The sequence below is a fragment of the Carassius carassius genome, chromosome 29 (assembly GCF_963082965.1).
Source record: "Carassius carassius chromosome 29, fCarCar2.1, whole genome shotgun sequence".
In the NCBI taxonomy this organism is placed as follows: domain Eukaryota; kingdom Metazoa; phylum Chordata; class Actinopteri; order Cypriniformes; family Cyprinidae; genus Carassius; species Carassius carassius.
The window spans coordinates 28938581-28966415 of record NC_081783.1 but is presented as its reverse complement, the minus strand read 5'-3'; the positions used below and the strand labels follow the sequence as shown (position 1 = coordinate 28966415).

The following is a 27835-nucleotide window of genomic DNA, read 5'->3' as shown; positions in this document are numbered from 1 at the left end:
TTGTATTTTCTGTTTTATTTGTATGATGTTTTTTAGGTTCCAGACATTTGGTTTGAGCTGCTTCAGTCCATAGATAACATGCTGCCATATGACCAGCTTCCAGTTTCATTCCCAGCAATATGGTCTCTTATCATCGACCAACGGTAACAGGTGTGACATTGACCAAACATGATGACCTTCCTCTGCATCAGGTTTTTTTTGTCATCTTTGTATTGAACAAACAGCTTGGAATGGTTAATGCTTAAAGCTTTTAAAGGCATTTTCTGAGGAGTGTATTCTTTTAAATAAAAAAACATAGATCATGCATAGTTCATTCTGTTCAGATGTCTCTTGTACGTAGAAAAGAGTATACATATACATAAGACAAATAGTACACTGAGATTTAACTACGGAATGTGTTAAAGTGTCTCACTGAAATGTTTCTGGTAAATTTTATAACATAAAATGTAAAGAGAATAAGCGGTCCAACTCAATGATTCAAACACAATCATCAATCTGCACAGATGCAATACTGCATCTAGTAAGGCCAGTCGTGACTCTAAATGTCCAAAGCTGTCAAACTGTTGAAACTACACCTATCACTCGTACATACAGTACATCCTTTATCAATTATGTAAATAGAGTATTGCAAAGCTGCGTCGGACTTGGTTTGGATCCAGACATGGGCAGAGAAGCTTCAGTCATTTTGCATTATTCAAAGATATAATTTGGTATTAATTAGTCCCTTTTTCAGATGTAATCGTAATTGGTTTGGTGTACAAGAACCAACCCTTCCTTTCTTAAAACTTCAAGCCCATTAAACATTGTAGCACTGCCAAACTTAAACATGATTCTTTAACATCTGTTGGCAATTTATTTTACTGTGGTTGAAATAAATTTACTGAACCAGAAGCCTTTCAACCAGCAAAATGGCTTTTGGGTAGGACATTGGCGTCTGATTGACCTCAGGGGCCCGTTTTACGCCCTCTTCATCCCTCTGCCCATTAGACACGCGAACACGGTCATCACCATCTTGGGTTTGACCTCCACTAGATCATCAGGCAGGGCATACACACGAGCGCCGATCTTCCTGGCCATGGATACAGCGTACCTGCAAGAGACAGACAGAAATAAGCTCGCTATAACAGGAAATATTACAAAGACTTTAAAAATTCTCTCTTCAGTGATTCTGAAAATTTCAGAATTGATTTTGAATGTGTGTTCACTAGAGACAGCTGTATTCTGCTTGCTGCTAATAACACACACAGCATTGAGTAAGTATCTAAACTTGCATAAAGTTTCATGCATGAAGTTAATACAAACGCAATCATGGGATACGCGGGATTTAATTGCACAAATCATGCACTAATCTTAATGCTGTATGTATGTTATCTAATGAACACTCTTTTGAAATCTTACTTTGCATTGTCCAGTTTTTCTTCGTCGCTAAGGCTTCCTGTCTTCACGAGGTCGTAGTTGACGCAGCCGGGCTGGATGGCATCAATCAGGTCCAACACCGCCAGACTAGAGCTGATCTCTTTGTCCTACAGTCCAGAACATTACACTTAATTCTGATATCCACCCAACACATGCAGCTACATCAGTACAGGGCTGCTGTATGAATATATAATACAGGCTTGTGCACCTTGAAACTGGATATTTTGGTTGGTTTTCCTGCTCCTGACAAAGTCTTATTAACCCAGCTGACGATGATGTCGTCGTTGACCTTCTGTCCGTCGCCCAGTCCCTCGAGTACATTCAGAGTATATCTGGAAAAACACAGCACCAAGACTCATCAGAATCAGTTTACTAATAAATAAACTCTTCAAGCTTTATGTTCATATAAGAAAAAATTAAATACGAATAAATTAACTAATAAACTGGACTTGAGTGTTGTTGTTTTTTAATTTATAATTTGAATTCTGGTATTTCTGCATTTAAATCACATGTGAATTTGACAGTATTTGCGTAAAAGCTTTACAATAAGGTTCAGTTCTTTAACACTGGTTAATAGATTTTAATAGATACTTTTGATCAATTGAATGTGTCCTTACTGAATGAAGGCCTTCTTTCAAAAATGGTTTGAATGACAGTGTATACAGACTGTTGTACCTCCTCATGAGCTGCCAGACCAGGGCAAGAGTGAGCGTTGAGTTCCCATCATTCAAGTCTTGCCCCCCGATGCCCACCAGCGAGAAATTAGCTTTGGTCTTCCCCATTTCCACAGCGTAGTTACAGTTCTCCAGCTGGACACACAGAAACACACATAACAGCCCTTGCTATATCCAATCAGAAAACTAGCTGATTAGAAATGCTCTGTCTGTCAATCACTCTGCATATTTGTTTCCTCCAAGAGCAGGTTTTGGAGAAAGGGCAATGGCTACCTTTTTCATGTTGGCCCCTAATTTAGGATATGGAGGCTTGTTGACTTTGTTCCAGTCGACAGGAACCTTGATCTTCTCATAAAGCTGCAAGATGACCAGAGCATCCTGAAGATCACTAGAAAGGGCCGAAACATTCACTGGCACTGACATCTCATTTCATTTACAGTTACAGTGTTACACTTGACATGCATTTGATTTTACGATCAACTTGATCAGGGTTTCATCAAATAGATTAAGACAGGAAGGTATGAAAGTGTGTGATTTACGCGTATAAGTGATTGACACGGGGATTGACACCCAGAGAATTCATCCAGTTTCTGAAAGTCCTCTCCTCTCTGGTCTCTCCTGCAGAAAACAAGTGAAGCAGGAGTTAATCTCTGTCCACCAACACAGGAATTAAAGACACAGAGAACACCTCGGCCGTGACACATAAGTTACTGAAACTCATTCAGGGCCTCATTCATCTGCTAGTGATCTGTTACTTCATGTTTTGTTCATGTCAGCTCAGATCCATTAAATAATAATGAAACAGATACTACATTGATTTTAATAATGCATTAGAAATTATACTAAATATGAAATGCTTTAGGAGTGTTTATAATTGTTGTAAACTGGCATTAGCAAATAGAAACGTATTGTTATCGGTTACCAGCATTTCTTAACGATCTTAAGTGACAGCATGAAATTAACCATTTGATTACTTTATTTATACCCACTGAGAGAGACAATACACAATACATAACCTTCACGATATATAATACACGATGGCCTGGTTTCACACACAGGGCTTAGCTTAAGCCAGGACTAGACCTTAGTTAAATTAAGATATTAAAGCGACTATTACAAAAATGCCTAAGAAGAAAACATTACAGGTGTGCATCTTGACACAGAACAATGACACTGACATTTGTTAAGATATGTCAGAGCAAGATATTTTCAGCTGAGACAGTTCAAACATGCATTTTAGTCTGGGACTAGCTTAAGCCTTGTCTGTGAAACCGGGGGGATATATAAGAAGTGGACATTGCAAAAACCGTTGATTTCAGGGAAATACAGGCAATGTGAAGTAAACTGAAAAACAGGCAGCAAAAAATATGTGTGTGACATTATTTTATGTGTTCTCTTAATGGGTTAAATATGATATTTATGAAGACAATTGTTAAAAAAAAAAAAAAACAACAACAACCCCGGAATGACCTGATTGCCATCTATATAAACCCAGGGTTAGGTCCGACGGCTTGTTTTTGTGTTTCGTACCACAAGAGGGCACAACCTTCACCAAAAGGGCGTAAACTGTTCGGCCCTCAGGAAATGAGAATCTCTTTCTGATGACATGCTTCACCAGTTTCCATAAAAAAAATCCTTTATGTCTCTTCTATGATTGCCATCCGGTATATTTTTAGAAATAAGTGTTTGGAAGAAATGCCACCCATTTTCACGAGTCATTACGTGGCACATGTAATTAGCAAATGCTCAAATGGAGAGATGAGACAGGAAAGAACAGCACTCATGAGCAGAACACCCACCCTCCAGAAGTCCCCAGTTGATGTCTTGGTTCTCGGGTCTGGTCAGTGCTGGGTACTTGTTGAGGAGATTGGCCACAAAGGCCATGTTGAGTTTGGGGTTTCCAGACACGACATCATTAGACGTGACAAACTGTCTGCAGCCCAGTCTGTCTGCCTGCAGCAGCATACACTCGGCTCTCTTCAGGTCATCTTGCTCCTGCAGAACACACACCAGCACAGACTCAGATCGGCGCCAGATACAATACACTGCATTCAGCTGTTGGCAAATAACTAAGATCCCCCTCTCTGCTTCAGTGGGACAGATTTGCTTAAGCCACAGATGCAAATCATTCTCCTTTTCTGTCCCATGGGTCAGTGAGAAAATAAGAGACAGCACAAATCAAATATAAACACTACTATGAGAAATTACACATACAATAAAAGTACTTGAACATAACTTCAGCCAGATTCATTTGGTAGCTGCACAACCATCAGACTCAGTTACACGTGTAATAGTGCAGAACCCTTATCAAAATTACGGCGTGTACATTAAGGCCTTGTGCCAAACCCTAGTGAGCTGCCTACCAAGGCTGCATTTTTAGGACTTCCAAATTAAGCAATGACAAGAAGACAAGCTATAAAAGCTGTGATGCGTCTCTAAAAAAAACACTTTTCCCTGCATTGTTTGTTGCTTTAAATATTTTGGAAAGGATGGGTTGTTTGAAAAAAAAAAAGTGTAAAAATATTTTAATTAATTAAATTAAATGTAATTAAAATTTTTAAAGAAATTAATGCATGCATTTCTTTTAAAAATGTCTATTTATCAAAGAATCCCTGAAAACTATGCATCACCATGTATCGAAAAATACGAAGCTAAAAATTCACAGGAATAAATTTGATTTTAATAAATATATATATATAGTAAAAGTAAAATATATATAATGTAAAAGTAAAAGTTCCTTTAAATTGTAATAATGTTTCATAAAAAATATATACATATTGTATTTTTTGATCAAATAAATGCAGCCTTGGTGAAAAGAGATTTCTTAAAAAAAAACAAAAACATTAATAAACCTTACCGACCCTAATCGGTTGAATGCTAGTGTACAGGTATATACATTTCAACATTGTATACTGTGAAAAGAATTAAAATTATAATTTTTTTTTTGATGAAGTAGAGAACAAAATGAGATGGTTCACCAGTTTGAAACAGAATGTAAGAACAGAGGTTCTGCACACACTAACTCAACATGACGGCAGCAGAGAGCTGAAACAGTGGGTGATGTTGATGATGAAATGACCCTGACTGCGTCCCAGCGTTACAGCAGCTGCTCATCTCATTCAGCACACAGTCAATAACAGCTGCTCCAGCCAGCGCGTGGGGTTAAATACACTCACATGAGTCTCCCAGCACTCACACATCAGACCTCTGTCTGTTTACACACTGCTGGCTAATGGGCAACGCGGCTATTGTCCACAATTAAACCAGTGGAAGACTTTAATCATGGCACACTGGGGGTGGAATGTGGCATCCGCTGTATTGTGACTGCCACAGGACACAGACTGGAACACAGTGTGCAATAAACAGTGGCTTTCTGCTGATTTCTACTGGAATTCACTATAGTCAAAACACATTCTGCTTAGACCTGATAGTTTATTATGTTTATTTATATGAATCAATCCCAGGTTTGCATACACTTTCACCCTCTCATGCCAAGTTTAGACCCTCAGAGAAACACCAAAAAGCAGGAAGCTCCCAGTCAGAGGCTTTCAGGAAGTCCTTAGTGAGTCTCATCACACATCTGACTTACAATGAGCTGCTACAGTGACTGAAGCTTTGATATTCTGATACAAACCTTCCTCCTCTACTGAGAGCAGCTCATGAATGCATTATAAGACCTTAGATATTGTGAAGCTGATCTTATGTTTCTGGTATCACAGTTTTGGGCTGGTTTATGACACAGAAATGCATAGGGACTGATGTGCATTTTAAAAGTGTATAATGTGAACTCACGCTGAAGCCTGACATGTCAATGTCAATACGATCTTCACCCTCCTTCAGACCCTTCGGTGCGATCTGGTTGAGCAGGTGGAAATAAGCCCTGGAGTCCTGCAAGAGCGGGAAGAGAAGAACACAATCTTTCAATGAGCGTATTGTAATGCTGCCTTCAAGTCCTGTCTGTAGGATTGTATTTAGGAGCAGAAAGCACATGAATGCCGTAGTGCCATAATTACTAGAGACTATGCTACCGCAATCAACAGAAAGTTTACAATGTTTACTTATTTTTGTGTTAAAAGCTGAAATTAAACATTTATTGATTGTCAAAGACTTCAAAATCATCAAGTTTGTCATTTAAAAAATACTCTAAACACACACACACACACACACACACACACACACACACACACACACACACACAGAGCAGTGGGCATCATTTATGCTATCCAAAATAAGGTTTGCATATGTGCCTTTTGTTAAGCATCACATTAGATACACAAATGTATAGCTCATTTGCAGTGATAATATGGAGCTCACACACACGGAGGAATATTATCCCTCTCATTTTAGACCCAAACTGGGCATCTGTAAAACAGTATAGCAGGCTACTTATATAAAATGCATACAAACAGGAGCTGTCACGGTTTATGACAGAAGGCATGTAGTAGATTGTGTGCCACAGGTTTTTCAGCAAAGTTTTGATCACGTTGATCATTTTAGAGGCATTAGATATTTATAAGCAGGTTTTATGGGGTTAAATAATCATTTCATTAAGTGGTATTAAACATATTTAGGTTTTCATTGTGAAAATTACAATTTAGTTTCTATGCATATTCTAAACTGTTGTTGAAGAATAATGATAAGTCTTGCCAAAAATTCTACGAGGCAACAGGCTTTTGCAAATACAGCACTGTAACAGTCGAATGCATCCATTTTATCTTCATCAAAATAACAAAGGACTTGAAGGCAGCAGAATACATTTACACTGTGCATTATATTTAGATGAGACACAATAAAAAATCAGAAACGAACAATCATGCATGAATTCCTAAGAACATGAATGTGGTAGGTTTGAATGAATGAACGACAACAAAAATGTAAACTGTAACCAATCTACAGTACATTTGGAAAAGTACCTTTACACAGTTACACAAAAATCTGTTAACTGCAGCGTAGAGGGAGATAGAGACAGATATTAGTTAAATCATTCAGTAGAGATCAGAGTTCAGAGTCTTTTATCAAGGAATGAGTTAAGAGGGCAATCACGTAACAGCTCAGGTCACATATCTTTTATTAGATACTAAATGACCCCTCGCATGTTCTACAAAATTCATGGTATGCCAGAGCATTTGAAAGTCAAAGTAATTGCCCTTTCACTCTGCCTTTCACCTTTATGAAACAGAAAATGGAGTTAGCTGTTATGCAAATTCTAATTTGGATAAATTTGGCAACATGACTCCATTCATTTGAGGCTGAGAATGATTTCACCTTTAAAGGAAAGCTAAAGTAAATCTCATCTAACCATTAGATCTTCAAGAGATTTAAAAAGCGCAAAACGTCTACATAATCCTTTCTATTTTCCATTCTGTTATTTTTTGCAGGCATGTCAGACATAATATACTGTAGTAGTACAATATACTTCATTTAAAATTTCAATTCACAATGCTAGGGTGTTGATATGCTGATGTTGTGGTGTTCTGAAGTCAAAACAGTCCACCAACTCTCTATATATAACTGAATTTGAATAGGAAAATAATAGAATGGCTCTTCTCAATAAGCCATGCCTCTCTTTGTGGCTGCGTCTGAAAGCCCGATGACTCGCTGCCTTATCATGCAATGACTTTGGAGGCTGTGTTAGTGCACGAACATAGCTACCTCATGAAACTGATTTCAGAAGGGCGTCTGAGGACGTGTAACAGTTTAATGATCTACAACCAAATTACTGCAATACTAATTTCTTTATAAAAATTACATCAAAAGAGGATAAAGTTTATCAAAGAGCTACATTTACACAGACTGACCAACAACAGCAACCTTCAGACACCATCTTTATTTTTAATTCTCAATTTAATTCTCATCTTAACTGTCACGGAATCGAACACACAGGATTATGGGATTTGAAAAAGTCAGCAAAGGATACATCCTTTTCAGACACAATCCGTATGTGTCCCTCTTTAAACAGAACTGGTTCAGATTATGAACCATTCAAGGAACCATGAGGCCCCATGAGATCAACTGGTCCCTAGGACCAGAATTAAGTACTACTGCTGTTTAATACAAACTTTAATTATGAGCAACACTCATAGTGATTGCCTTAATGAACAACACTAGAAACTACTTTATCTGGGACTGTTTAACGACTATTGCACTTATTGGCAAATATTATTCAAAACAACAGGACTGTAACAGAAATATTAACTACAATTTGACCATGAAAGTGATTTGTGTTGTAAGGAGCTCCAATTTCAGTTACATGTGCTTTCAACAGAAACATTATGGACATTATCATCCATTACATGACAATAATACATCTGTACAGACTAATATGTTATTTCAATAAGCAGGAAATCAATTTGATATCAATTATCATGATAAAAGAATAAAAGCCCTCATATGGGAGTGGTCCTATTCCTTTAAAACTAGGATCTCAGACCAACAGTTTTTGTTTCTTGTAACTAAATGAATATAAAAGATATACTGGACTACCACTACAAATCTCATGCTTGATATCCTCATGAAAACAGTAGTAGAGACAGAGATCTGATACTTTGTTAGCATACAAACACACAATTAGAGCACAGTAAACAGACACATCAAGACTGACCTTTATATCATGGCTGAAGTTGTTGATCTTGATCCAGCCGGCATTCTCCAGATGGAAGTTGACCCAGCGAAGCAACAGTTCCTCTGGAGACAGTTTCATCAGATCCTCTAGTGTCTCTCCATCCCTCAACAATGCTGCCAGAGCTGAAACAAGACCATGTATATCAGTTAACCAGAATGCTGTGAAGCAAATGATTTAAAGGTGTATTAACTTTTGCCAAACAGTTACATACAGGATTTGGGAATTCGCTGAACTCTGATCATTTCTCAATTCCTGTTGTGCTTCAGAAAGCCAATTCACTTAAATTCAAAACTGACCAGGATCTTTCCAAAACTTTCCAATACATTTCCTGTCACATCCATGTAAGTAAACCCATGACTAAAAACTACACTAGCAGAAAATTAAAGACCATCTTAAATTTTCTTGTTCATATGTTTTTTTTTCTTTTCTTTCACAGATCAAACATTGGAGTACCTCAAGGTTCGGTGTTGGGTGCCTTTCCTTTTTATCATTTACACAATGTTGCTGGTACCTACCGTCCAGTCACATGAATTTTCCTGCTACTGCTACACTAAGGATATAAAGATCTGCCAGGTTCTTGCATGTATCTCAGCTTGGCTGGCAAACTTTGGCCTGGATAAAGGAACACCTTCTAGCTATTCACTAATCACTGTTTAGCAAGGCCCATTAATAACAACACAATTTTAGAGTATTTTTTAGAGATGTTCTTCTAGCTATTCTCCCTGTTTATGCACACAAACCTCTGCAAATGATCCATATTTATGTATTTTTAACCCAATGAGAATCCAGAAGACAGCGCATTTGTCTCACTTTTACTGACAATGTATGCCTGCAGTTCAAGACACTGATGCTTGTGTACAGAACCGTCACTGGATCCAAAAATGTCAAGCGAAGGCAATTATATTATTTGCTTATAAATTTTCATCCCAGTCCTGCTTTTTGACTAATAATTTCTGTCAGTCTGTCAGATGAAAAGCAATTTTATGTAATAATATAAATGTTTCTTGATCCTTTCAGCATGATTCTCATTCATTATAAACAAGGTGTGTCTAAGGCTAGACAACTCGCTCTCCAGGACTGTTAGGGCACAGACTCTTGGACAGGTCTAAACTCCTAAAGTTCAATAACTAAAAAACTAAAGTTCAATTTGGGAGAAAACAAACCATTCAGTCCATTAATGAGGACAGATATAAGAGTCCAAGTATGCCACAACCGTCAATTCATTAATTTGGGTTAATATTTGAATTCTTTAAAAGAGAAAAGTTTAAAAGTTTATCTGTTTGTCAGAATTCCTGGATGTTGTCATTGGCCGTGACAATGCCAGCTCTATTTGGACAAGATGTGTTTGTGCAACAGAGACACATACCCTCATTTCTGCTGAGCTCAATGTCAGCAAATAGACCAATTTTGATGATCTGCCACAGCAGGCCCAAAACCAGATGAGGTTTGCCTTCTCGAAGGTCCAGAGCCCCGATGTTGACCACATGACAGCCAATGGCGGAGGCCGAGTTAAGAGCCAGGTTAAGATTCTCCTGCAAGACAGAAGCAATGATGTCTGTAAGGCTCAAACCTCTCTCCAACATATATGTGATTTAATACATTTGAGGAATAAAGTACTAAAATCATGGAAATGTTCCAGAGTCATATTTTAAAAGTAAATACATAAATAAAATTAACAAAACCAAACCTGTGTTGTGAATGGTGTTAGTTTCTTCTTGTTGATGGTCCTCTCATCAATAGTATCAGTTACTGACAGGTTGATCATTTTACTAAAAAAAGCAAAGGGACATGCATTTAGGTGGTTTCTTAAACAATATAAAATAATAAAACCACAGACAAGATATCAAGGAGTGTGTCTGACTTACCACAGCACAATACCGTCACCGACAGCTTTGAAGAGATCCTCTGTATTGGGATTTATGGGCAACACATGTTTACAGTCAGGGTCTTGTTCCAGCGCTTTGTTGATCCAGTTCACGAAAGCAAACCTCTCCTCCTCTGGACAAGGACACAGAGAACAAGATCACATCACAAACAAAGCGAAAAACTTAAAAACAGTACATACTATAAAGTATGTGGTTGCACTTTATTTTACAGTACGTGTACTTACATGTACTTATTTAAGAAAGTTCTGGTAATACAAGGTAACTACGTGGAGTAGGGTTAGGTTTAGGGGTAGGTTCAGGGTTAGTACCTAGTTATTACATAGTTATTGTAATTACTATAATAAGTACATAGTATGTACATGGGGAACAGGACTGTAAAATAAAGTGCTACCAAGTAGGTTATGGGATTTTGGACCTGGTATTACCACATAATTGTTCGAAGTACCTTGCAGTAGCATGTAGATTTCAAGATACAAACATGTCAAATCCACACAAAGACACATTATTACCATCTGAAAGCATTACTTTACCTTGTACACTCCAAGCCAGTGGGAAGTGTGGTGCAATGTAATAATATCAAAAAGGAAGCAGTGTTTTGTTTGTTCCAGTGAAAGCAGAGGTGTTTTACCTGAGAAGGAGTGCTGTGTGCCTGCACTGGAGAGCTCAGACGTGCCGCCGATGGCCAAGATCCCCTCCTTCCTGTTAATGGCCTTCCGGAAGCTCTTTGCGATGTCACTGCTCTTCAGCTCTTGAAAGATCTGTGCAGACACAAGGGACCATGATAGTAATGATAAAATAATTCTCAAATGCTCAGACACATTGCACCCAAAGATGCAACTATTAGCTAACTATTTACCCTTTACTCGTCTGGAACTACTGCTTGATAAAACAACAAAAATAATATAAAATGTTCTCCTTGATATTTTTAATAAGATACACTTTATTTGAATGGTCCAGTTTAGACATTCCGCCAAGTATCTTTGCAACATCTCTATGTGTCAACTAACTCTCATTAGAGTACTAGTTGACTGTTAGGTTAGGGTTAGACTTAGTACAATAAGTTGACATGTATTTGCAAAGCCATTTATGGTCAGAAGAGTGTCTGTTGTGGGGCCATCAAAATAAAAAGAAGCAATAATAAATTAAACCTTTTATTATGTCAAATCTGTTCCTTGACGCCATACTATATTGTGAATATAGTCACTGCACAATGTGTCTGATAGCATCTTTTAGCATGGGACTTTAGCACCATCTCGTGTACCTTTTTGCTTAGAAACAACCAACTGACCCACACATGAAGAAAATATGTATTACTAATTAAAAAAATACACAAATTCACATGTGATGAAACACACACAAGGTCTTTGAAACTAAACAGATGCACATATTTTCTGACATGTGGCATGTGTGGGTAGTTAAAGCATGAGTGTCAGTGCCAAGTGGAACATCGAGTGAATGGAGGCCGCTAGCAGCTGCTCATAACCTCCTCGCAAACAAACCCAGGGTCGTTCAACAGGATGACACTCTATTTACAGGAAACATCAACAGTCTCTGGTTATCAACAATTACTGACTGCAAAAGTGCTATAACCAGAATCTATATGTCTTAGTCGCTCCATTAAACGTACATTGTTGGTCAAAAGTTTGGAATAATTATGATTTTTTTTATTGTTTTTTTTTGTGCTCACCAAGACTGTAATCATCCTAATATGACGATTGGCTGCTCAATAAATATTCTTAAAATTAAAAGATGTAAAAAAATTATAATAATAATAAAACAAAATTAATACTTTCATTCAGAAATGACAGTAAAGACATTTATAATGCTACAAAAAGATTTCTACTTCAAATAAATGCTTTCTGTTCACTAAAAAAAATCCCGAAAAAACAACAACATTATTATTAATAATAATAAATGTTTATTTAGAAGCAAATCCGCATATTAGGCTTCAGATTTCTGAAGGATCTTGTGAAGTCTAATGATTCAGCTTTGATCACAGAAATCAATTACATTTTACAATACATTTACTTAGAAAATAGCCATTTTAAATTGTAATATTTCACGTAATTAATGCTTTTACTTTTAGTATAGGGACCAATTCTCACTATTAACTAGTTGTTTATTTGCATGCATATTATTAAAATACTGGCTGTTTATTTGTACTTATAAAGCACATATTCTTCATGACCATATTCTACATCCCTAGTCCTTACTCAGTACCTAAATTTAACAACTATTGTAACTATTAATAAGCAGAACATTTGGAGTTTATTGAAGCAAAAGTCATAGTTAATGGTTTCAATAGTGAGAATTGTAAAATTGAAATATAAAAAACAAATCATAGTTATTCCAAAATTTTTGACCATTACATTAGCTTTAGATTTAGGGGATATCTGACCTTTTGTATGATCTGATCATTTAGAAAATTTGTAGCACAAGTTCTGTTCAACTAACTTACACATTTTGAAGCATCATACCGTGGCACATGAGTTCCAAAATTTTAATACAAATTATTATGATTTTTTTTTTCATCATTCTTTGAGTAACACTAATTACTAAATGCCATCTGGAATCAGCACTGAAACTCTAATCTCAATGTACAATGTATTGTCTACTTATGCTGAAAGATAATGCTGATTATGCAAATCAGGGATTTAAAGATGAAATGGTGCTTTCTGAAGAATTTGTTGATTTTCAAACTCAGATTCAACTAAACAACCTCAAATAACACCTCTTGACTTTATCATTCAACTTTTGAATTCAAGTCTCACACGTGTACAGCACAATATCTGAACTGTATATGTGATCAAGTAAATGTTTTTTTTTTCTATCTTACAACAATGAAATTTGATTTGCAAATTTAAATTTTCAAAGTGTGGACTCACTGGGCTACATTTTATTATCCAAAGTATTACAAGGAAATTTGGAGAAAAAAAAGTGATTTATGTGTGTAGCAAGTCTTTCGTACAGTTTGGATGTTTATGTAGATATACATCCTATACAGTATGTGGAAGGCACATGTATAATTCCTTTTGGATATTAGGAATGTGCATGTGCCGCATCACAGAACGGTTTGCAGAGACTTACAGACACAAACTCATCGAAGCTGATCTTATTGTCCTTGTTTTTGTCCCCCTCTTCCATCAGTTTCTGGATGATCTCTCGGACTTTGTACCCAGGCAGGGGCAGATTGGCCTCTTTGAACAGGTCGTGGAGTTCATGGTCACAGATAAAGCCATTGCCGTTCAAATCTGATGGAAAAAAAAGTGGAAATTATTTGTTTAGTGTCAACATCTTGCATCTTTCCAACAAGCACAAAACATTTTGGTTGCAATTTGGCTTACGTTGCAGTTCAACAGATTAAACATTTTAGGAAACGTCTACTACAAAGAAAAAAAAAAGCAATTTAAATAGTAAATAAGTAAAAACGATCAGCAACAAACTCTGAGAAAACCTGTATTTTGCTGTATATATGCACGCAAAATAAAACATTAAGGAAATGTGAAAATAATAAGCAATATATCATTTTAATACAAAAACTAATAAATATATACACTTAAATGAAACACTGCAAAAATAGTGAAAATTTTTATATGTATAGAATTTATGCTTATGACTAAAACACATGCCACATTTTAATGAGTGATGGTTCAAGTGGAATACGTTTACGCTTAACATTACTGAGCTTTAAGCAATGCATTCTGGTATTATTCACAAAAGAGACCAAACACGGCATCAGATTCTGGCCAGAACATGGTATCTTGTTATTTGTTAAATATGTGGAAGCACAGAAAGCCTGTTTTGCCAAAAGCTGGTGGTAGGGGGCAGGCCACTTGGTTTGAAACAGAGCTGTAGTGTCACAGGATGCATTTAACAAATGCATTGAACAACAGTAAAATAATCTTCAGGAACTGTGAGCCACTGGGGTTTCTCTAGGATGTGCATTATAACATTGGCAACAGTTTAGGCCTCAATTTTCTGCCCAGTCTGCTGAAGAAATCAGATAAATGTGGAAATGCTGTCTGAAGCACATTCTTGTCAAGGATACTGAAAAACATCCTAATTCCACAAACTTTAAAACGCATATGTTTAAGATCTAAAACCACACTATACTCTTAAATGCACTGCTTTCTGTGAATCTACTGACATATCATTTTAATTCTGTATGGATACGCTATGCAACAGGCCTACTCAAACTCAGGTAGTGGCTAATAAAACAACATTAACACAATTCACTTCTGAAGTACAAGAAAAACTCATGTGATGTTAATGAGCATCAGCCACCATTGAATAGATACACTGTCATGCTTGGATGAAAGAACAATTTAAAGACACTTAATACCGTGATAGCGCTTATTTTGCAATCTCATTAAGCACAATATGGAAAATACTCATAGTACTTGCACATTCATTGCTAATGAGTAAATGAAAACAATTACTTGTTAAAAACAATAACTTGTTAAAAGACACCTTAATGGGTAGCATGCCAAGTAGTGATTAGAATGGACAAAACTGAATACTCACCGACTCTCACAAAGGCATCCTGCAACTCCTCCAGCTCTTCTTTGGATATCTTTCCTGCCATCTCCTAACCACCTGAAGCTCAAAGTCGAATAAAGTGTGTCCTTCTGTGGAGAAAGGGACAAGAACTTTATTGTCTGATATTCCAAGCTGTAGTAAATGAACGCTGGCGACTGTCTTCTGAGAGAGAAACCTGGAAGAGGGATTGTACAGTAAGAAGATAAGACATGCAAATGACATGCAAACGTCTATCAGGCAGGGTACAGAGTAGACTATATTTGGGCAAAATGTATGTTTGAGAGGGCGTGCCAAGGCAGGTCCTTTTGAGTGCAACCTCACCATAATGCACGTAACGCAGTGACGTGATTCTTTGCAATGACAAAGATTGAAAGACAACTACATCTATTTAAAGTCCTCTTTATGTTTAGTCAGCTGTAGAGATGACTGCGAACCGAGGCTAGTAAAAGCCTGGCAAAGAGTAACAAATCCAGTTTTTGCACAGTGAAAATTGCAGAAGAGAAGCTGAAATAGATCAAGTAAAAGAAAGAGATGAATCCACAGCCAATGTGGATGTGTTTTTCTTTGAAAGATCAGCGTGTTTCTTTTATCATGAGATATGAAGATGCCGTCCGACCTTAACTGTCCTACAGTCAGTCTCCTTTTGTTTAATTGTGAAATTGACAACTACACTGTTAAAAAATAAAGTTTCCAAACAAGTTTTTTTTTTGCAAAAAAAAGTCATAGAAGGACAATTTAGGTTCAGATAAGTAACTTTCTGTAAACTATTCCTAAAATAAAAAATATTTTATACTAATTTTTGAGCAATACAGAACCTTTTGTGCAATGGATAAGATTTTGTGTATTTTTATAGTATAGCATAAATCTTATCACTCAAACACACAATGAGCAATAATACACTAAACACAACACACTAAAACCAAGGTAAATATTTGTACAGGATATCATAATAATTAAAAGAGTCCATTTAATTGCAGTATTATGGCACTGGCCCAACATGTCAGTGAGTGGAAATGAACACATTGCGGTGAAAAAATGTTTGAATCAGGACCACAACAAAATCAAAACTGTTGAGGGGAGTCCAGCGACAGCCACTGAACCGAGAAGAGATGCAGCGACTCAATCATGCACCGCTGAACAAACTGACCTAAGATCTGCTCTTACATGCAGCAATCACAGCACTGCAGCACTAGAAGCTGCCCAAGATGCATCTTCCTGTTCCTTACAAGTCGTCATGATGAATCAGGACACACCCGTGATGCATGTCTACATCTCCCTTCCCAAAGTTGCCACTCCAGCTTGTTTACAAAAAAAACTAAAAAAAAACTTTGTCATTAATGGTGCAATCCTTCCCACCACACCCCATGGGACAGCATGAAGTAATGGACTTCTAAAAATATTCCAAAATAAGGTGATGCCAACGTTACATAATGGTTAAACTGTTTATTGTGTAAATAACCCTCAAAGGAAGCAGCAGACTAAGGCTATTGTCTGAACATCTACATTTGATGTTATCCTTCAGCTATTCAGAAAGCCAACATGAAAACTTCACTGGAATTTTTTAGAAAATGATAAAAACAAACGGGGCCAATTCTACACCCTTGTGGCATCCCTTTCCCTGAGAGATACCTTCAATGAATCATCAGTTGAAATAAATTCTTCCACAATTCATGCTTTAATATGTTTCAACACAATTCAAGTATAGATGTAGTCTAATTTGACTAAGGTTTGTTTACTGACCTCATGGGCACAAATCTAAGCAACCAGAGAATCCTGTCTAGTAACTAGTTTTCAGTGTCTCTAAGGACTGCAAACACTGCATGAGGGATTAAAGTCAAAACCATTGAGCCGTGTTAAGTTACAAAGCAAAAAAAAACACCACCAAACTGCTTTCTCTGGGTTTTAATCAAAAAAAGAAACCTGCCCATGTGCTCTAACACACAAAATGGATTTACCAGTCTGATGAGATGCAAAAAACCACTTTAAACACTTAAAACAACCGCCCCTTTACCCATAAGCTGCTTTTTCACTCCAAACTGGAAACTGATGCTACAAATCTGAACTCTAACAAGAGAGAGCTTTTACAGATGCTGTGCCATTAGCAGTGCAGCTGGGAAAGAGACAGACACAGACAGAATGCTTTTCCCCAGAATATAACATTAATGAGAGAATGGAGAATGTAGAGGGAGAAAAAAGAGAAACATAGAGACAAACCGTCCCGTCGTGAGCTGAGAATGGAGCTGTGGGCACCAGCGGTCGCAGCAGTCCTCACTCCTCACCCTTCAAGGCTATTCTGAAACTCCAGCATTCCTGCCTGTCTCACAAAGACCTACGGCAGCAAGTCATAACACTTCCTGACGGGCTATGGGAGTAGCGGTCTGCGTGTGAGGGAGGCAGGCACAGACGGAGAAAGAGAGGGGGAAGTGCATGCTTTTCTTTTTTCTTTACTACCAACATTTCCATCCCAGATGTATGGAGTAAAGCAATAAAGTACCAAGAGAGAAAAGGGATGGGGAAAAGCTCAATGCATCTCTTTAATTCGCATACCATCACTCGTCTTAAAACATCCTGTTGCTTTAAAAAGTCGCTACTGGAGAGGAAAAATAACACAGTGGACAAACATATGCTGAATCAAATGAAACTCCACTGAATCACTTGGAAACACATGCTGAACATGTGATGTCTTTGCATGTTCAAGCAGAAAGAAAGTTCAAATAAACAAATGTGCTTTTACATAGTTAAAAATACACAGCGTCAGTGCAAAAACTGCCACCGTTAGGCTACAAAAATAAATCTAACATTCTTTAATATCCTCCATATCTATCAATGGTAAACTAATTTCAAGGCCGTCTGAGCTGGTATATGTAACAAAGACTCACATAAATGGGCCACATGAGTAATAACAGCACATTCCCAGAAATGGCCCTAAAATGAGGGCATGATGACCTCAAAACACATACATACTGCTTCAGTAAAGCATTAAATGAATCAAATTTGGTGTCCGCGTCATAATCTTATTTCTTCACCTGAAGCACAAGATGTTGGCAAACTCAAATTGGTTACAAATGGCTCAGGGTTTAAGCACACTACCACCCAAGTTAAAACCTTCACATATTTTGTGTCACACTTCAGATATGGCTAATTTTTTTTTTGCCCATTTCCTGTTATCGAAAGTCTTTATGAAAAGCAATGGCACAACTCTCATAATCTGGGTTATGGGACGTTGCATGGAAACACAAACGGAAATTCATTAACATATGAACAATCACATTTAGATATCAATGTTTACTCAGCAGAAACTTGGCCACACCTTAATGAAGTATATTGTGTTTCATATGCAATGAGGTTAGCCAATCTCATTTACATATAATGATCAATACAACACCTCACTGTAAGGCATGCAATCTACATTTTTGCACAACTCCAAAAACATACCTATACAAACAACTGACTTCAGTCTCCAGCTGAAATGAACACTAGTGGCAGTAAAAACTTCCCAACAACTTTGATTCTGAAGCTTAGTTTATCACTTTAACCATAGTGCATGATTTGAAAAATAATAAAGAATGGCATCTGCTTCACATAACCAGCTCTGTAAGTATGGTTTTTCTGAAGTAAACTTGCTCAGTAACTCACCTGGTATAGTGCTGCGGTCCATGAAACATGAGTCATGATAAAAGAGCTCAAAGACTTGTAGCAAACTAACAAGTCATCACTGTATCTGCATGTGTTTTCTCACTTTTACTTTTGCGAACACTATTGGTTAGGTCTAGGGTCGGGTTTAGTGTAAGTGGCAAGTAAGTAGCATCAACCTTTTAGCACATTCACCGGATACTTACAACACCCAGTGTAATAAAACACCAGCAAACTGTCAAACAAAATCATCATGTTGTAATGTTGTTTAATAATACTGGTTGCATATAGATTGCACAATTAACCAGAAGCATTTTTTGGTGCAAGAATACTTGAATACTGTTAAAAAAATGATAGGTCTTACAGGAGCTTTGCACACATTGCATACATTACAAACATTTCTAGACAGAAGTGAAAGGTTGTTTTCAGTCTGTCTAAATGTGTTACCAGACCACTGAAGAATTTTATGAGATTTTGACATTCCTGAAGTTTTCAGGTTGCAGCACAACACAACACATCACCTGTTTAACAAGTCAGATCTTGAACATCAGGAACATTCGGTTTTAAGAAGTGGAAAAAAATACACTTCAACGTGATCTGCTGAGATCACAGTTTGGTTGCTTCTTTAAACTCCACAACTGCAAAAATGGCAAATCAGATGTTAAAGCACTCATCTCTGTTGTTCACAAAAATAACTGAAACTTAGCATCTTGATGCCTGAGGAAAACCATGTGGAGTGTGAAGGAGCAGAAAAAAGCCTACTTCAGTGAAGACAGTGAAGACAGGTGTTCACTTACAGGTCCTTTTGTAAACTCAATCTGAACTGCACACTGGACATTTACTGAGAAGAGAGAGATATGATTTTATATTCTGTATGGAAACCAAGGAATAACAATCAGGCCAGCTGGATAGAAACAAGGCTCACCTGTCAAGAACATGTCCGGTTCATATTTTAACCAAAAAGAAAGAAAGGAAAAATGTAAGCCATTTATTAAAATAAATTTAGTAAGCATAAAATAATAATATTTATATTAAGTATTAATTAAAAATTCGTATCTGGATTAATTTGTTTGTAGTTCCCCCCCCCTGCATTTATTCCATACCTAACTTAATGTTGGACTGTGTTTAATAAAAAAGAAAATAAAAAAAATAAAAAGTAGAATTATTTTTGTAATTTTCTGTAATGATTTTAAAAATGAAAATAAGATTCATAAGAAAATAATGACAACTACTAATTACTACTGATAAAAACAAGTGAATGCATTACAGTAAAATAAATTTACTGATTTTTTTTCTTTTTTCTTGGGGTGAAATATGACCTGGACATTTTCCATGAAGCAGCGATATAAACAACTTAAACTTAAGCAAGAACTTATCTCAGATAAAATCAGTACAAGTGGAGGAACTGAAAATGGCACAGTAAACCTGACACTACAAGCAAACATGTTCGATCCTAACAGCTCTGTGTAACACAATTTTTCAACCAGACCCATTCAAAATATCACCTTTTTTATAAGTGATGAAATCAACCAACAGAGTGACGTGAAGTTTACTGTTTCTAAACTTGACGAAGAACCTTGATAAACTCTGGCCCTCTGCAGTAACTTCAGAGCAATCCAAATGGGATTCAGAGTCGGACAATACATTTGAAGAAGGAATAGCTGTAGATGTTGATATGACCCTTTCCCACCATTCAGTTCAAAAAATAACTTAAACAATGAGGAAAATATAGGAACATGAGGTCCAGCCAAGAGAAGAGCAACAATATTCACAACGTTCAGATTCACAAAAGTGGCCATTTGAGGTGAATGCAGGTTTGAGTGGACAGATTCAGACCAGGAGTGTTTAGTCTACAGCCTCCACTGGTTTATCACACATCATAAAGCATAAACCAATGAAGTGCTAAAAAACCACATGAAGAAGACCAACTAATCATCTGAAAATGTTATCATATCGTACCATCAACCTTTGTGACCATCTTCTATGAAACACAATTTGTCAAAGATGTTTGACAGAATGTTCAAGCTGCTGTGAATGGACTTCACATCTTTCCAAGCACAAAATATGACTAAAAGCATCATTCTCCTTTGAGGTCTATTCTAACTGTAACTTCGATCTATGGCAGAATCTGCTACAAGTACAGTGGTTTTCAATGGATCAATCAGGGTTTGTTTTAAAGAGATCTTGCTCTTACTCAACTGATTTCTGACAGAATAAACAGGCAGATCTGTGAGACGCAAGCGACTCAAGTAAAGTCTTGAAGCAAGGAAAGTCTTTATTTCACACAGAGTCATTTGCTTCTACAGGCAGCTACACAAACATCTTTCTGATACTGAGGGCTGTGCAGATAATGAACGGCACACTCAGGCTATTGAAGGAGTGGATGCCCAGTTGCCATATTCTTCATACTGATATTAATAATATTATTACATGATTTCTTGTTTGACTATTAATCAAGTTATGGCAAGAGTGAAATGTGTAACCTTATGTGCGCTTATGAGATATTAAAGAATCCTGTTCTACCCTGTATTTCTTTTCCTCAAGATTAATGTCCACATATTATGTGTGTGTATCCAAGCGTAATGATAAGACACTCGCCAGTGCTAGAAAGCCTTGAATTTTAGATAAGTTCTCTGTGTGTGTGTTAGTATCTGTCTGTACAGGGAGAAGCTCAGACAGTCCCAGGACAAACGATCAACTGCCAGTGTCCAGCGTATCAGATATACGTCTTTGGAGAGTTTATCTAGGTTTTGGAACCAATCAGAATTTTGTTGACTTATGTATTGACACAATTAGTATCCTCTGTCAGGGTATAACTTTGGTTGATTTTGAGTTGTACGGGGGCGGCCTGAACTCCGTCGAGAGTATTGAAGCTGACTTCTGCTGATGAAATTGCAAACTATTTTCTTCAAGTAAAATTATTATTATTAATTGAACTCATCTCTGACTCCTGGTCTTCATTGCGACATATCTGGTCCTTGGGTTTTAACTGTAAATTCCCCTACACTATTAACCAAGTTTGTCTGCAGTTCTCATTTTCTACTTAAAAGTACCTAAGTTTACATTGTACCTTAAACATGTACTGATAAAACCATAATAATAAAGCTGGTGCAACAGAAAGCCACATGACGAATCAGAGATCATTGTAAGCGACCTGTCCATTAAACATGGCTGATACTCATCTATAGATGTGTACAGGCTCTCTCTATCTCACACACACTCACACAAGCACGCGCACACACACACACACAAACAAAACACCGTCTAACACACAACACTAAAATATGGCAATAAACATTTACTAATTAACATGTAGGCTACACTGTAAAAATAAATCCATAAAATAACAGAAAAAGTATTAGCAGCTCATTACACACAACATTATCCATTAATTTTACAGACATTTATGTCAACTCTAAAGCACAATGCATTGAAGTGTAAAATTCAAAACACTGGTAAAACACCTGTAAAAAATAAATATGGAAAGATTCCTTAAAATAAAAGAGTTTATTGTGTGCTATTTTTAGATTGCAACACAAAACACTCTAATTTACATCACCTAAAAAAATGATAAACATATGTTTTCACTATAAATTAAATAGCAATTCATATTTTATAATTGCAAAGGCCAAAACCGTTTCAGTATTTTACAGTAATATTACATACAATGCATTGATAACCTGAGCTCTCATCAGCGTCGCCCTGGAAACCGATTAGTCACACCTGCACCTGCTCATCACGGGCTGAGCGGCCACACCAGCGTCCCATCAGGCACCAGCTTTATAAACCTGGCAAACCAACATAGAGGTGAGAGATGTCTCCAAAAGACTTGGCTAACCCTAACCTCTATTGTTTCCCACAGAGAGCAGTGTGTGACCGCCAGTTCCGCCACAAAGTGAGATCACGGACTCACACAGCACAGCACACGAAACGAGAGGAGAGAGAGAGAGAGAGAGAGAGAGAGAGAGAGAGAGAGAGAGCCGAGCACCAAAATGCCTAACATTAGCCTTTTTCCCCAACACCTCACTAATAAAAATCCACCCTTCGGGGAACTTACCTGCAATCCTCGTGTCATGTGCTTCTTCACCCCGTCAAAGTATATAGTAAGGTAACTTACTATAACCAATTAACATGTTTTTACTTTAGCTTTTTTTTCCTATAAAAAAGAACAGAAAATAAAAATATACTTGACACTGAAATATCCTTATTATGCACCAACGGCATTGCAATGCACTAGCAACGACCTAAAACAGTCCCAGTGGCCTTCTTTGCATGGCAACAACAATTTACATTGTCTTTAGAACATTTAATAATGTTCCCTCGGTCTTCCCCCGGGGCGTCCTCCCGGTGGGACGTGCCCGAAACAGCTTCCCAGGAAGGCGTCCAGGAGGCATCCGGAACAGATGCCCGAGCCACCTCAGCTGACCCCTCTCAATGTGGAGGAGCAGCGGCTCTACTCTGAGCTCCTCTCGAGTGGCAGAGCTCCTCACCCTATCTCTAAGGGAGCGCCCAGCCACCCTGCGGAGAAAGCTCATTTCTGCAGCCTGTATCCGGGATCTTGTCCTTTCGGTCATGACCCACAGCTTATGACCATAGGTGAGAGTAGGAACGTAGATTGACCGGTAAATCGAGAGCTTCGCCTTACAGCTCAGCTCCTTCTTCACCACGACAGACAGGTACATCGACCGCATCACTGCAGAAGCTACACCCATCCGTCTGTCAATCTCACGTTCCATCCTTCCCTCACTCGTGAACAAGACCCCAAGATACCTGAACTCCTCCACTTGAGGCAGGAGCTCTCCACCAACCTGAAGGGGACATGCCACCTTTTTCCGGCTGAGAACCATGGCCTCGGACTTGGAGGTGCTGATTCTCATCCCAGCCATTTCACACTCGGCTGCAAACCGCCCCAGTGCATGCTGAAGGTCCTGGCCCGATGAAGCCAACACAACAACATCATCTGCAAAAAGCAGAGACGAAATCACGTGGTCCCCAAACCGGACACCCTCCGGCCTCAGGCTGCGCCTAGAAATCCTGTCCATAAAAATAATGAACAGGACCAGTGATAAAGGGCAGCCCTGCCGGAGTCCAACATGCACCGGGAACAAGTCTGACTTACAGCCGGCAATGCGAACCAAGCTCCCGCTCCGGTCATACAGGGACACGGTCGAATGCCTTCTCCAGATCCACAAAACACATGTGACTGGTTGGGCAAACTCCCATGAACCCTCCAGCACCCTGGTGAGGGTATAAAGCTGGTCCAGCATTCCACGACCGGGACGAAAACCGCATTGTTCCTCCTGAATCCAAGGTTCGACTATCGGCCGAATTCTCCTCTCCAGTATCCTGGCATAGACTTTCCCAGGAAGGCTGAGGAGTGTGATTCCTCTGTAGTTGGAACACACCCTCTGGTCCCCTTTCTTGAAAAGAGGGACCACTACCCCGGTCTGTCATTCCAGAGGCACTGTCCCAGAGACGCTGCAGAGACGTTTCAGCCAAGACAGCCCCACAACATCCAGGGACTTGAGGTTATTTTATTTTTCAAAGTATAATACAGGTCTCTTATGCATTGTAAGAATGCACAAAAACAGAAAAAGACACTAGTCATTTTCTGACAGGACATTATTCTAGTTGTGACATTCAGCCAAGTATAGTGATTCATACTCATAATTCGTGCTCTGCATTTAACCCATCCAAAGTGCACACAGACAGAGCAGTGAACACACACACATTGTGAACACACACTCAGAGCAGTAGGCAGCCATTTATCCCTTGCTCAAGGACACCTAGGTCGTGGTATTGCTGGCCCGAGATTCGAACCCACAACCGTAGGGTTAGGAGTCAAACTCTCTAACCACTAGGCCACGACTTCCCCTACTTTTTTTTTTTTCTTTTTTTTTATTATTTTCTTTTTTTCTTTAAAGTGTAGTTTATGTTGAATTACTTTAACCCTTCAAATGTAATTTAATCACAGCACACAGAGTCCTATTTTTGCAGTGCAGTTGCATGTCAAGGCTAAAAGTTTGTTGACTTTTATGAGGGAAAATGTGGCAGAACTGGGGAGGAACCATCTGGACTTCCCAAAAGTCAAAACACAGAGCCCAGGAGATAATGACAGACGACAATTAAATTGTGTTTTCATAATAATTCAGGACTTTGAGTTATAGGAGCAGTAGAAGAGACCGCGAGACACAACAGCCCTGTGGAATATTAGTTAGGGGATCAAAACGGAAGCCAGCTTTGAGCCGCTGCGGTCTGTAGTGTCAGTGCAAACTGCATACAGAAGCCTCCACATCTGTGGTGGGGTCAGTACAGCAGTAATTGTTTCCGGTAATCAAATGCTTGGAGGTCATGAGCAAACAGCCTCCCACAGATATTGTTGAGGTGTTTTATCACTTTAATCTCAACACTGACATTGAAAAACCAGGAACTGCTTGAAACGGATAACATGCTCTTGTAAACAGGCTGTAAGTGACACTTCCAGCTGAATAATGAAGGAAGAATGTGAGCACAGCATTAACAGCACTTCAAGGACAGAGTCAGACAACACTGGCTTAGTTATGAGCAGGAATGCAGACAGATTCACCTTCCTGGACGATCAAAACAATGAAAGAGATTCTCTGGGATGGCCACACATTCCTATCTAGCCCAGCAATGCCATTGCTTCGGTTAAGGAATCACAACTACAAATCACATGCATGTTAACTTCAGCACAGACTGGCGGAGTGTTCCTTAACATTCATGTAATGCACATTAAATGAAAGTATGGCCATTTTTATTACATTAATTTACAGCGGTATATTATCATCAGATTAATCTGATGTTACTAGTGCGTTCAAATCATGTTAGGAAGATTATATGTAATGTCATTCACAAAGTCATAAATACAGGTGAATCTAAACTTTCTTGAAGCCTTGAGTTTTTGAGTTGGCGATGTGTCAGTGTGTGAAAACGGACACAATTAGATAAATTTAATCACTTTTTTCCCCTATTTAAAATAAACTAGATAAGGTTGTTCAAATTACGGTTACAAAGGGACAGAGAATTTCCAGAAACTTTCCAGATTTTTTTTTTTTATGGAAACTTTCAGAAATGTTCAGGCCCTTCAAAAATAGCACTGTACAGTTATGACAGAATATATAATACCACCTTAAATCTTACATTCCTAAACTGAATAAAAATGTAAAAACACCCCTGATGCACATTCTTTCAATCTTGTCATCAATCTTGCAAAATTTTGAACACACATCATAAATATGTGAACTTCCAAGAATGGTTTAAGCAAACCATACACGTCACTCTGTATATGCATAGGGATGCATTATTCAAAGTGTGTGCAGAATGCAAATTTTCTGCACTAATAAGACTGAAAGTAAAAAATCCATCCGTCAAAGTATGCAGTATATGTTAGAGTTAAGCGTGGAAACTTGTATCCCATAATGCAATGTGTTCAATATGACGTTCCATTATGACAGCTAATATAAACTACAGTTTGAACATCTATTATATTATTAAATTGTACAGCCAAAACTGTGAAAGTTTTAAATAATACTTAGAAGTATGCAGTATAAACATAAACACATTTTATATGCATTTTCCTTCAAAATTGCAGTGGTTCAATCAAATAAGCCATTAAGTAACTATGAATACTACAATTGATATCAGAGGGCAACCCTCAACAAGTAGGGTACAGCCAATACAGGTTTCCCAGCATGCACTGTGTGTGCTGCATAATGTTCTGTACTACATAGTAAGTAGTATTCTACTCCAAAAATAAAAAACGATACATAAGTTCAGAATTTTCTAGACTGCTAATAATAATCTCATAGAGTTTTTAGATGTTTTTAGCTGTGATCCGATGTTTTATCTCGAACAAATCATTAACATATCTTCATCCTCTATCCTCCTCCATTCATCAAACCACAACTTTATTCATATATAAAATAAAATAATTCATACATGCTTCCGACTGCAAATAAACACTCATATCACATGTCCAGCGTCTCTCTCAAAACTCAAAAAAAAAAAAAAAAAATCTAAAGTTTTACTCAAATCTTGCTCGTCCAGAAAGAGAGAAAATATCAGGATATCTTAATGCAAATGTAAACTAACACTTCTTAATGCAGTGATGGAATAAATCATTGTCAACTTCTAATCACGCTCGGGAGAAGGTTTGTTACTCCTTATGTATAAATGTTCGACATAATTAAAATATAAATTAGAACCAAACGCCTCATTGTTTGTATACAGACAATTTGAAAAGCCAAAAGTCCTCTGAATAGTTGAGTCACTTACTGTGTGTCCGTGTTTGTTGCCCTGCTGGTGTTTCTCCCTCAGTAGTGTGTCACTGCTCCCTCTCTAGACAGCGAGATCTGCAGCAGTGCTGGGAAGTAACATGTGACTAAATTACACAGTTTAATTATAAAATAATTTTAATTGTAATCAGTTACAATTACTGAGAAAAAAAAAATTATTATGAAAATGTTAACTATTACAAATGAGGTTATCGCACCCATACAGATTTAATTGATTTCTTTCCCAAAATTGCATTGACTGATATAAAATATGATAGCTACACCAATGTTTCAGGAGTTTAGGACACAGAATGCTTATTTAATATCTGTTTTATATTCTGTTTGGGTAATGCATTTTTTTATATTAACTATTCAAATATTTGATTAAAAAAAACAGTATCCTATACTACACTATATCTTGTTATGGTTTCAAATTAGTATTCAAAGTAAAACGCAGTGATTTGTGACTGTGCTTTAAAATCAAATGGATATAATTTTAATTCAAGTGATAAAGGATTTTGAAAGTGACCGTAATCAGTGTTGAGTACTTCTGTAAGGGTAACCTGCTTGCTTTACATGTCTGAAAACTATTAACAGTTGAAAACTTAAAAAATGTAGAAAAGTAATCAAATGTAATCAGTTACATTAATAAAGTAATTGAACTAGTTATACTACTTATTACATTTTAAATATAGTGTAACTTGTAATCTGTAACCTGTTTCAAAAGTAGCTGGCCGCAAACATAGTCATAGGCAATTAAACGCTTGGTTT

The 27835-nt window shown here is 37.5% G+C and overlaps 1 protein-coding gene across 2 annotated transcripts; it reads right to left on the bottom strand.

Moving 5' to 3' along the window:
* Positions 1-27089, bottom strand: LOC132110006 (plastin-3-like). Of its 2 annotated transcripts, none has more exons than XM_059516538.1 (16): positions 27066-27089; positions 15123-15226; positions 13686-13849; positions 11227-11356; positions 10578-10710; positions 10400-10481; positions 10079-10244; positions 8692-8834; positions 5883-5978; positions 3890-4085; positions 2630-2708; positions 2364-2478; positions 2092-2225; positions 1625-1748; positions 1399-1523; positions 1-1090 (listed from the first exon to the last, which is right to left on the bottom strand). In XM_059516538.1, exons 2-16 carry the CDS (start codon positions 15181-15183, stop codon positions 958-960), a joined length of 1881 nt encoding a protein of 626 aa, XP_059372521.1. In that variant the 5' UTR covers positions 15184-15226; positions 27066-27089; the 3' UTR covers positions 1-957. The 2 variants fall into 2 exon arrangements, with proteins under 2 accessions (XP_059372521.1, XP_059372520.1); XM_059516537.1 differs by lacking the exon at positions 27066-27089 and adding an exon at positions 17352-17506.
* Between the last annotated feature and the right edge of the window lie 746 nt (positions 27090-27835).